General features: G+C 39.3%; 3 protein-coding genes across 6 annotated transcripts; 1 reads left to right on the forward strand and 2 right to left on the reverse strand.

The window, feature by feature from the left end:
* The first annotated feature begins 98 nt into the window (after window positions 1-98).
* Window positions 99-6,469, forward strand: LOC128882043 (integrator complex subunit 5). 2 transcript variants are annotated; one of them, XM_054133603.1, is made up of 9 exons: window positions 99-825; window positions 875-1,019; window positions 1,121-1,530; window positions 1,609-1,744; window positions 1,822-2,491; window positions 2,562-3,162; window positions 3,222-3,362; window positions 3,716-3,976; window positions 4,059-6,469. In XM_054133603.1, the coding sequence occupies exons 1-9, from the start codon at window positions 604-606 to the stop codon at window positions 4,278-4,280; spliced, it is 2,808 nt and encodes a 935-aa protein (XP_053989578.1). In that variant the 5' UTR covers window positions 99-603; the 3' UTR covers window positions 4,281-6,469. The 2 variants fall into 2 exon arrangements, with proteins under 2 accessions (XP_053989578.1, XP_053989579.1); XM_054133604.1 differs by having other exon boundaries at window positions 100-825; window positions 890-1,019.
* Window positions 4,833-10,139, reverse strand: LOC128882046 (protein transport protein Sec61 subunit alpha). Of its 3 annotated transcripts, XM_054133613.1 has the most exons (10): window positions 10,032-10,139; window positions 9,821-9,928; window positions 9,174-9,426; window positions 8,715-8,782; window positions 8,518-8,583; window positions 8,236-8,446; window positions 7,911-8,168; window positions 7,632-7,798; window positions 7,169-7,558; window positions 4,833-6,878 (listed from the first exon to the last, which is right to left on the reverse strand). In XM_054133613.1, the coding sequence occupies exons 3-10, from the start codon at window positions 9,178-9,180 to the stop codon at window positions 6,615-6,617; spliced, it is 1,431 nt and encodes a 476-aa protein (XP_053989588.1). In that variant the 5' UTR covers window positions 9,181-9,426; window positions 9,821-9,928; window positions 10,032-10,139; the 3' UTR covers window positions 4,833-6,614. The 3 variants fall into 3 exon arrangements, with proteins under 3 accessions (XP_053989588.1, XP_053989586.1, XP_053989587.1); XM_054133611.1 differs by having other exon boundaries at window positions 9,174-9,928; XM_054133612.1 differs by having other exon boundaries at window positions 9,174-10,054.
* A 72-nt stretch (window positions 10,140-10,211) lies between these two features.
* On the reverse strand, window positions 10,212-11,746 carry LOC128882047 (protein anon-73B1). Its single transcript, XM_054133615.1, has 3 exons — window positions 11,563-11,746; window positions 10,663-10,835; window positions 10,212-10,586 (listed from the first exon to the last, which is right to left on the reverse strand). The coding sequence occupies exons 1-3, from the start codon at window positions 11,567-11,569 to the stop codon at window positions 10,488-10,490; spliced, it is 279 nt and encodes a 92-aa protein (XP_053989590.1). The 5' UTR covers window positions 11,570-11,746; the 3' UTR covers window positions 10,212-10,487.
* Between the last annotated feature and the right edge of the window lie 203 nt (window positions 11,747-11,949).

Below are 11,949 nucleotides of genomic sequence, written 5' to 3' on the forward strand. Positions count from 1 at the left end.
GTATCTATAAATTCATACTGCTAACCTATAATCGCCATTTGCAATGATTGTAACTAAAGTGTTCCCTAAACGCAGCTTCAATTTATATGAAATAATAAAATAATAAGTGCATTCGTTATTATTATGCCAAAATTATTATTTTTATGAATATTTCCATATTGCTAACGCGCATGCGCGAGCGGCAATCGCAGCCTGAATTCGCGTTGTGAGCTTGGCTACTCTATTCTAATTACTAATTTCCACGCATTTCTGCATTTCTGCGCTATTTCGCGATAAAATTGCCATTCGAAAATGATGTCCACATCCCTTTTCCATGATTTCCCTTAAACCGTCACATTTCCTTAACATAACCTACCAACAGAGTAATTTTTGAGCAATTTTGCCCAAGTACTGTAGTAACAACAATAACAACAATGTTACTCATTATAAGACCCATAACCTCTACACTCCACTACTCTACTACAATTCTACAATAATTCCACTTCTTCTTGGACCCATAATTATATCTAATCACAGATATAAAGATACATATCTCTAACAAAAGATATGTCCTTAATTTCCCAAATAGTGTCCCATTTTTTAATTAAGAATTGATTAATAAAAATGTTGCACTCAATGGGAGAACCGTCTCCGCAAGATATATTGTCAGAAGTGAGGAAGTTCATTTCTGGAGCGGTCAGACCAACCCATGGCACGAGCACCCTTGACGTGACTCGTACCGCCTTGTCTCTCCTGAGGAGTGTACCTGCAGCTAGAGATGCTGTACTCGAATACTTTTGTAACGTGTTCTTCGTCGCTGTCACCAAACATGTTCGCCAAATCGAAGTAAGTTCATTAACAAACCTCCTACAACAACTTCTCTTATAATTCGTAGACTAAATTTTCACAGACAAATCAAAATATGGCAATCAGCGAAGAGACCATCATAGCAGAGATTCACGCTGTTTTGAGCAGTTTCATTAATGGAAATCCAGAGGCATGGGCACCGATCATTTCTGCATGGTCACTGGAATTACTGGGTATATAATTATTCAAGCATTTCGAATTGGTTTTATTCGGTATTTAAAGTATCTATCGCCAAAAATTCATTACAGAAAAGTACAAAAGTGTCGTGTCTTAGGTAAATTGTCCTCCGACTATGCAAAGCGTGGTAACTTGCCTGGCAATGCCGGAATCAACGATTTTCTCCAACAATGGATGTCGTGTCGAGCCACTCGGACGTTGATCGACATCACCGCTCAATGTCTTCAGTGTCTCATGCATTCCGACACGGAATCTTGTATCAAGGCGTTGCTGGACACCAGCGTGTTACACAGTCCTCACTTTGACTGGGTGGTTGCCCACGTTGGAAGCTGTTTCCCAAACACGGTCATCACCAGAGTGTTGTCTTGCGGTCTAAAAGACTTCTGCAGCATGGGTTACGAACACAACGTCAAGAATCCTAAATTGAATTCAGTCGTTGGAATCCTGGGACACCTAGCCAGCAGTCACTTTCAGGACATCAGTACTGCCTTATTGGACTTATTCAAAGTAAACTGGAATCTTGCGATACTATATTTATAGTATATTAATAAAAATTGTTTAAAAGTCATTTAATAATATTTTCAGTGGAGTTTGAATGAGGACATGACGGTCGACGAAGACACAAAGAAACAGAAATTAGCTACGGTTCCATTTCTTCTGAATCTAGCATCCCTCTCTCAGACTCTTCTAAAAGCAATAACCAGCGATGTGTTGCAAACCTGTACGTAAATGTATCGTCATGCTGTTGTATTCCATTCTAACAAGTTATTTCATTTCTTCTCCTGTTCTTCGTTCCAGTGAAACCAGATATAATTCCACAATTGGCCCTGTTTGCGGCAGACTGGTGCAAGTACTTCGACAACCAGCCAGAAGCTCTGATAGACTTGACTGTGCATCTGATCTTAGGCTGCGAGCAAGGTGCATCGCAGATAATAAATATCTTATTGGACACTGCTTTAAACACCAGCAACGTTGGCTACCACAGTGTCAACGCAGCCCAAAGCGTAAAGAGTGTGTGCAGCGAAATACTGGAGCTAGTGTTGGAAGAAATCGATCTTCTTCTAAGAACACATGGGCCACAATCTGCGAATATCGCTTTATTGACCTCCATCAAACAAGAACTGCCTGTCGTGTTGCCTCTGCTTCTCAACCAGAATCCTCTACGCGTCCAAACTGCTGTCAGATTGCTGTGCTTCCTCGGTAGCCAAAGCGCCAACCTATTGATATCCGCAGCCTCATATATGTTGATCAAAGCAACAACCACTTTCCATCTTGCTGCTCTGATAAGACTCGTTTCGAACAATGTCGTAGTCTTCCCTGCGAATAAGGTCGAAGCAGAGAATATGTTAGCGAGTCATGGCTACTTTGCTCAAGTAGTGGAACAAGCACTCAGGGAGATAAATTATAAGAACGTTATGGAGAAGCAAGAGAGAAGACAATTTTTTCAGAACCTTACGATACTGTTGCAGTAAGTACATTGAGAGATTTAGCTGTACGGTTGCATACTTGAGGAAATGATAACGCCAAGTCTCTTTCAGATGGGAGAAATCGAACAAAGCAATCATCTTTCGATCGAAGATGATCACGCATGCTATCAAATCCAATTTACATCAGATGTCCTCATTGTTAACGAAGACAAGGGACTTTGAGCTAGCTAATGACATCGCAAAGATGTTGGACTTGTTCAGCACATCGGAGAAGGACAACTTTCTACCAAATGTGGAGCTCGCTCTCAAGTTAACCAGAGCTGTGATCCAGTACTTCTTTTTATGCATAGCGGAGGATGATGTTACAAAGAAGCAACAGAGCGTCAAGATAGTTTGCCACTTGCTGAAGGATTTGACCTGTTATTCTCCATGCGCTCGTGCATTGGCGTTAAGAGAGATTTTGACGTACAGTATCAACGACGATCCCGCCAAATATTTTGGAGCCAAAGAGAAGTTCGAACCGAAATTCGAAGAGATGTTGCTCTTACACCAGAATCACAAACAGGTCACGAGCACGATGTTAGCTCAAAAGCATTCCTCTGTATTCCACGCTGGTGTAATTGGCCATGGCCCGCGGAAACCACCGCCGGAAAACACGGTCGACAAAGAGACCATCGCTCTAAATAAAATTCTACTGATGGACGTCATAAAGGTAACAGTCCTAAAAGTAACAACCCTCTTCGCAGTTCAGTAAACATTTAAATATTGCAGGCTTGCTGCAGCAACAAGGAATCGGAACGATACCCAGTGAACCTTGATGCCTTGACGATAGTCAGTTTACTGTTGGTTGAGATCATTTCACCCGATGTCATGTACAATGGACTACCATGGCCTGACGAAGAGTTTACAAAAGTATGTAGGAATTTAACTCAGCGTAGTGAATATTTTTAACTAGAGTACTCTTTAATCTTCATGTCGTAAACTCCCAACATGAGTGGAGGTTTCATTTAATCCTTGCGATTGGTTCCGTGCAATTTGTGTATGCAGGATGAGATAAACTTGTTACGTTGCAGGTCACCATAGATTGATTGCATGCAATTTGTGTACGCAGGATGAGATAAACTTGTTACGTTGCAGGTCACCATAGATTGGTTGCATGCAATTTGTGTACGCAAGATGAGATAAACTTGTTACGTTGCAGGTCACCATAGATTGATTGCATGCAATTTGTGTACGCAAGATGAGATAAAATTGTTGCGTTGCAGGTCACCATAGAGAGAGACTTACAAATTCATCGAATGTTCAGAGACGTGCCCTTGTTGTGGACATTGTTGGAGTTGACTGCTTGGTATAGGCCAGCTTTAGCGTATTGTTCGGTTTTATTGAGAGGAATCGCTGCTACTGTTATGGCCAACTGGAACACGGAAGCAGGCGTCTCGCTGGTAAGCGTGATGGCCCTTGGACAATTACTGCCGCCGCCATTGGCGAGCATAAGGGACATTTTGCCCGTTTTAGAACCCCATCAGGTGCGTCGCAGTTTCTAGATTAATAGATTGCACGGTGACTGGACCTAGACGACATTCTCGATGGAATTCTATCATTTTTTAGATAAACACTATAATGAAGGAGTGTGTGTGGGCTTACATGCGGGAGAACGTCCCATCGCCAGCCCTATTCACGCGCAACGAAGGAGCCAATATAGCTTGGAGGGACACGGACACGTCTACTCCAAACGCGAGGTTCACGGAAACGCTTCGTTTAATTCTTCTAGCCAATATTCATACTCTAGGGCCACTCTACGCCACCCTATTTTACAACGAAAACAAATAGTTCATCTACCAATTAACAGATTGTCTGTAATTGTGTAATAATTCTTGCGAATAGGTGTTGCGAACCAGTCCAAAACTGACAAGTGTACAAGTATGATTAAATATCTGCTTTGTGGGTTGATATTTGATCAAATTTAGTGTTCGATGCTTGTTAATACATTCTAATATCGAATCTAACAAGTTGGCTATGTAATAATTCTTGTGAATAGGTCTTGCGAACCAGACCAAAACTGACAAGTGTGCAAGTATGATTAAATATCTGCTTTGTGGGTTGATATTTGATCAAATTTAGTGTTCGATGCTTGTTAATACATTCTAATATCGAATCTAACAAGTTGGCTATGTAATAATTCTTGCGAATAGGTCTTGCGAACCAGACCAAAACTGACAAGTGTACAAGTATGATTAAATAACTGCTTTGTGGGTTGATATTTGATCAAATTTAGTATTCGATGCTTGTTAATACTGCTGGCTAATCTTCCCTAAAGTAAACATCTATTCGAAGTCTACGGAATTCTCCAAGTTCATTGCGTTGGAATTGTACAACAACGAGTAGAGTTTGGAGGAAATTTTTAATAACAGCTCTAAGTACAAAATAAAAGACAGCATTTTCGTATCGTATAAAATAAGAAACAAAACTTTTACCGATATTCGTATATAGCTAAATAATATACAGTACGTAATACGTTGCACAAATACGCAGCTCGCTCTCCTTCTTTCATATTTGTTCTGCGTCTTACTGTTCGAGGTGAGCGAAAGGAACAGGATGAAAGAGAAGACGGAAACTATTAAGTTTCGGTTTTTATAAAAGCACATTCTCCTAAATACACACGATGAAACGAATATTAATTTAACTTTTAATCAATATAGGAATGATGTATTATCTATGATGAGCGAACTAGTTGCGCGAATACTCTGGACGAGCGTCTCGACCCAACCGAACGAATGATTAGATATTATGCGATGGTTTGTTATCCGTATAAATGTCTCTGACGATTTTAATTCGCGCTCGCTTTTAGAGAAGAAGAGAGCGTTTCGCGTGGCTCCTTCGTCGCTCGGAGCATAAAACGCTAGTAAAAAATGCTGAAAATATTTAATTACTTTCTTTCTATGTACAGTGCTCGTTGTATGAAAGATATTCCATCCATGCGTGCGAAACCGGACCGTTCGACGCCGAAACGTTCCGTTTATTCGCATTCGAGCGCTTTCGTGACCGAGTGCTGACTTCTACGCTCTGTCAAAAATGCTTGATAATGCCTTTTCGGTATTAATTGGCACAGCGTAGAATCGTTATCAATCTTTCATCTACATATAAAAGACGGTACAATCGTTTCGTGACGCGTAAATGAATGTTGACGATGACGATATCCAATACATGATGGACAATGAAATATTCTTTAAGTATGTAACAAGTGTATGTAAAAGAAAAATATTCTTTCAAGAAGACTGTCGCGTTACATATGTATATATGTATATCTTAGGGTTTGTTGTGTTAGAGTAACATTATTTTTTTTAGTTGAGGGCTGATTGAAAAACTGATAAAACTTGGCTGGTCGATTGATACATGCATTTGACATGCACGGGAAATATTTTTGTAATTTTTAATAAATGTAATCAGAAGATGAAAAAGAAGATCCATAAATTATCTGACATATCGAGTCGTATTTTAAATTTGAGATATGTTTGACAGAACGAATATCTCCGAAAATATCGATTTCATGAAAAATTTGTATAGAAAATTTTTTGTAGACAATTTAATTCTCTACAAAGAAGCTCCCTTGTATCACTTTCGAAAAATCGATATTTTACGAGTTATTTCCGAGAAGCTTCTCTGAAAGACTTTACATCAGGTTCAATTAAAGATTTTATTTCTAGGTAAATAATTCGAAAAGTATCGGTCGTACAAACTTGACTCGTAAGACCTTTTTGTAGATAATCTTGTGCTCTACGAAACTGCGTACTTCGATTTTCTTAAAATATTCTTCAGTTCATGAAAAATACTCTCGAAAGGAGAGAGAAAATTTTTGTTTTGTAATCTACTGTAAATTTTTCAATCAGCATTTGAAAAAATTAGAATAATGCTCTAAATTAACACATCCTGATGTATATATATATACATATATGTTTCTGTATGAATGCGTTCGTTTTTAATGAAGAGAATAAAGGGGGAACAAGAGCTGTGCGGTTCGATTCGTGTCGAAGACTTTTCATTTCCAGTCCCTCGACTGATCAACGTCGTTAACAGCGTCGTGTGGGCTTACTTTACAATAAATTATATTATTCAGTTCTTGAGAATTGAAAAATGTTCACTTTTAAAGTCTATGGGGGATGAAGATTAGAAGAGTAGCGTACTCATGCCACCCATTTCACTTTGTTCCCTAACGAAGATCTCAAAGTATTGATATATGATCGTGACGGCGAGGAGAATACCGGTGCCGGAGCCGATCGCCCCAAGGAAATCGGCCAACACGGACAGGGCACCGATGCACAGGCCACCGAACGCCGCAGCAGTCGGTATGTATCTGTTCAGTTCGTGAATCATCGAGTTGTCTCTGTGCCCTCTCATCACCATCTGTTGCTCCTTCAATTGCTTAGCGATCTGGAAACCGATTTCATTTATTCATTAATCATTTCATGTCGACAGAGTATCTTAGGAGAAGTTCACGTTAAAATTGTAACTTTTAACTTTTCAATTTTTATTCCTGAAGCTAAACATTGTACGAACAAACCATGTATATGAAGAAGTTTCGTCCTACCATTCTCTACAAGGTGGTATATTATTTTTAAATTGATTAAACAAATTCAATCCAATGTGAAATGATTAAAGAGGGTAAATCGAATAGAAGGAAGCCAGCAGGTTAAAGAGCGATTATCAGAAAGAATACTTACGTCTTTTGCTGAACTTCCGGAAACCTCGATCCACGTCTTGGAGAAGAACGCACAAGATCCGAGCATGAAGAGTATGTAGAGGACGGCGTGAATAGGATCCTGAAGGATGTGTCCCACGGACTCCGGCGGTGACAGGTAGTAGCACAGCCCTCCGACGGGGTAAGATCTAGCTGGACCACCGCCGCCGACGTCGGACCATTCTCCCAGGAGATTAACGATCATGTTTCCTTGGAACTTGACGGCCAGCATTTGCGAGATGACGTAGAGATTGGAGACGAGCGCCGATTGGAGAATGATCGGTATGTTGCTGGTATAGAACAGCTTGATAGGGTAGCTGCTGTACTGGCCTCTGTACCTGGCAGATTTTATTGGCAAGTCCACGCGGAAGCCCTGTCGATAACGGAACGATTAACTTCATGATCCGAGCTTCTAGGCGTGTTTGGATTTAATTAGGTAGCATTACCTGGAAGTAAATCACTATAGCGAATACTAAGACCGTGGCCAGCAGGTTCATGAGATTGGGAAGGTTCTGTCTGTAAAACGCCTCGCGAAGAGCTCGAACTTTGTCTTGCCTCGTAGCTAATAAATGGAACAGGGCAATCACAGCGCCTTCAAATTCTGTACCACGCCCTGGAATAAAAGTGTTACGGAGCACAGTTAACCAAGTTACAAAAATGGTAGATTGTAATTGCAAAAATTCAAAAATTCCAAGCATATCGATGAGGAAACATTAGAAACTTACCAGTGTTAACCGTAGTGGGAGAGAACGCTTTCCATACAATTGTTTCGCAAATATTTGTTGCGATGAAGAGAGAGATACCACTTCCCAATCCGTATCCTTTCTGGAGAAGTTCGTCCAGTAACAGTACGATCAATCCAGCAACGAACAATTGGATAATGATCAATAAACAAACTCCTGCTCCTATCTCGGTTGGATCGCCGTACATCCCAGTCATCACGTACACAATGGCTTGGCCAACAGTGATGACCATACCGAACACTGTAAAAGAGTATTAACGTTAGAACGAAATGTGATTGGAGAGCAAAGGAGATGTATCTTTCTTTACGTTTCTGTGCGCCGTTAAAAAGTGCTCTGTCCTTCGGAGTGTCCCCAACTTCAATGATCTTTGCACCGCTCAACAGCTGCATGATTAGACCAGACGTAACGATAGGGGAGATTCCCAGCTCCATGAGGGTTCCTCTGTTCGACGCAAGGATAACTCGAATCCAATAAAAGGGATCCGCGCTGTCCGATGACATGATACCAAACAGGGGAATCTATGAATACATTCGGTTAGTTGAGAGTGTAAAATATAAACAGACGAAGAGCGTCGATGGGGATTTTTTACCTGACAGCATACTAAGAAGATGAACAGCGTGATCGCGGTCCATAGTACCTTCTCCCGAAATTGGATCTGGAAGAATATCCATGCTGTTAACCTGTTAGAGGAAGAGGTTTCGAGCCAGAGTTTGGACAGATTGTAAATGTCAGACTCGAAGAGTATAAGTAAATATAGGAGTAGGATATAGATCTGCATAAACGTACCTTTCGCTGTGGCTTCTCTATTTCTGGGAGTATACTGCAGAACGGCTTTATCACCTCCAGGAATTTGACTGAAAAGCACACAGATTACAAACGTAAGGAGCGAATCAGGAGTGAATTTCACAAGGTCTTACAAAAACCGTCTCTATTCAACTATATACACCAGCTTGCATCCGTTCAAAAGACAAGGCTGCGTCTGCATTAGTTTCTGTTCCCCCGATTAATTTTAATAAGTCTACTTCGCTTATTGGAGTATTGCTTCGCTACTAGAAGTCTCAAAGAAAAATATGAGCAAGATAGTGTTAACGGTGGAACTGGAGATGGAGATAATCCAGGATTCGATGGCCTGAACAATATGTATGTGGCACAAGTGGAGAATTCGAGGTTACGGTTAATATATCAGGGTGAGGGTTGTAAATAGAAACATTTTCTGGCTTTATAGAGGAAATACAATGTACTTACAACCCATTTTGAATCCGAGATGAGGACTATTCTAGACGACGCTGTTTCTCAGTGATGTCTGGAATCAACACAGCCGCGAGGACAGTCGATTAAAGAAAGGATACGAGCAAACCTCGCCGCGTAAGCTCAACTGGCCACAGAGCAGTGAATCGTGGCTCCCTTCGTCGACACGTATCAATATAGTATTGTCACGTGACCTGATGATGTTGGCCGACATCAAGGCCGAAGTTTCACGAGGTATCTGCAGATGACGCTGGAATGATCAGAATTGGGCTGGTTAGTTTGATCTACTTTACCATCAGGGTGTAAACAGGGTAGGATGGTACAGTGGCGGCTCCCAGGGGCCCTAGCTATGTTTAATTAGAGCTAATTATATCGATATACAATGGTAAGAGAGGTAGATATCTAAGGAAATGTAAAAGTAATGTAAAAGTAATGTAAAGCGAGAATTAATTGAATGTAAAGAGCAACTTTACCATCAGAGAGTGTAAACAGGGTAGGATGGTACAGTGGCGGCTCCCAGGGGCTCTAGCTATGTTCAATTAGAGCTAATTATATCAATATACAATAGTAAGAGAGGTAAATATCTAAGGAAATGTAAAAGTAATGTAAAGCGAGAATTAATTGAATATAAAGAGCGACTATACCATCAGAGAGCGTAAACAGGGTAGTCTGATACAGTGGCGGCTCCCAGGGGCTCTAGCTATGTTTCATTGCAGCTAAGAGAGATGTACATCTAAGCAAATGTACAAGTACTGTAAAGCAAGAATTGAATGAATGTAAAGAGCGAACAAATGCAAGTACATTAAGTATTGTAATCAAGTTACATGACTTGGCACTTTGATACATAAAACTTACTCACTCACTGCGTAGGAAGAATAATTTTTTTCTAATGTTACAGCTCAAATATTGTCGCTATTTTTTAAATATTTCTCTTTCTTCTTCTATCTACTAGCCACTAAGCAGCAATGTAGATATGCATCTGCAACAAATCTGGCAATATATGTAAGTTATCTTACAAAGAGTGTTGCAAGGAAATTGAGAAGCATTTGGTATTTTTATTATCAAAAACATTCCTTATATATTCATAGAACGTTACAAGTCCAATCGACCAAAAGTCGCAATTTTAATGATACTGTAAAATTAATTATTAGTATAAGAAATCAGACTTAAATGCGTATTATATAAATTACTCGTTAAACGATACCGATGAAATTAATACTGAACATTTCCTATGGAGAAGACCGCGCGAATATTCAGATCTCTTCTGTTCCACAGACAAATAATGAATAGTTTGCGAGGATAGGAAGTACTTCAACGTCTTTTTTTCTTCTCTTGTTTTCGTGGTCGATGAGGTCTCCTAGGAGTAACCTGGGGACTGTTCTCAGAGCATTCCACATCGCTTGGGTCATCCTCCAATTAGTTCACAATGTTATTACCTTGATATCCATAAATTATTGGTACTTGTAATAGTTACTCATTTAAATACCTTTAAAGCAGCGATACCATCTGAAGGACCAGCTTGATAAACCACTATAGCCAATAAACATACAACTTGGAATACTGCGCCGATATAAAGTCCGAACCTTAGTAACTGTTCGAACAATGTCTCTTCTGCCGGAAGTAAAAGCCGCTTTAATTGCGATTCGGTGTCTCCCATTTCTAGACATAAAAGCATAGTTTGCAGTGGGAAACAGTGAGAAGGTCAACAGAACACTGTAAGCTTTGTATATAAAGGAAAAGTTTCTCTAATTAGTCAAGAGAATGTACAGTGGCGGCTCTTTAGAATTTGGAATTTGGAATAGGATTTGGAAATGGTATTCAGAATGTTCATTCTCGATTATTAAACAAACTTGTAAGTAATCTTCTTATTGTAAAAATCATTTAAGATAATGAAGAAGTTTAAATGGAGAACTTTGCATACTTAGAAGTGTGTTAAGCATTAAACTCCTACCTATAAACAAGTTATAAACAAGTCGTATTTAATATAAGTATGTAATCTATGATAAAAAGAGAACTCGTATTAGGAGTCTAATGCTTTACTGTTGTCACAGTACCTTTTCAGATTTGCAGATACATTTCTTTATACAAAGAATAGTAATCGTTTCAGTATTGTATCTTACAAATTATGTATACTATTAGCTTCGGTCCTTTAGTATCTACCACTGTGCGAAAGCTAATTAAAAGATCAACGCTTTGAGACCTCTTTTAGTTATTCCAAGAATAATATTTTTATTGAACATGAATCTATCCCATTTGAAAGATTAAGAACTGTGCTTTGATTACATACAGATACATTTTTTTTTTTGAGATATTGATAAAATTAAATTAATTTCGCCATGGACACTTTTCTGGGCCACTGTATGTGAAAATAGAAATATTCACTAACGTTGCATTTAAGTATCCAAGGGCCTAGAAATCTCTTACTGAAAGCTCCAGCGGAGGACTCGAAATCGAAATTGATCGAAATCCAAAATTTCCTTTCGATATTTGAGAATCCACCATTGACGAATAACTTGTGGGAAACAACAATCGATCTTTTGATTTTTAGCCCTCTGGTGGTTGTTCGTGATTCGTCGGGGAGGTTTCTAAAGTGAGGTTAGAATGCTTTGAATTCACCGCAAATAAAATTAGTATTTCATTCATTTATGTCAGGGGAAATTCAAAGTATTGTTGTTGAAAGTGTTAGATAATATAGATATGGAAAAAAAAACGAGTTGTAATTTTAAATTGTAATTGTAAATTATAATTGTAAATTTTAGATTGTAATTGTACA

Source organism: Hylaeus volcanicus, chromosome 9 (assembly GCF_026283585.1).
Source record: "Hylaeus volcanicus isolate JK05 chromosome 9, UHH_iyHylVolc1.0_haploid, whole genome shotgun sequence".
Classification (NCBI taxonomy): Eukaryota; Metazoa; Arthropoda; class Insecta; order Hymenoptera; family Colletidae; genus Hylaeus; species Hylaeus volcanicus.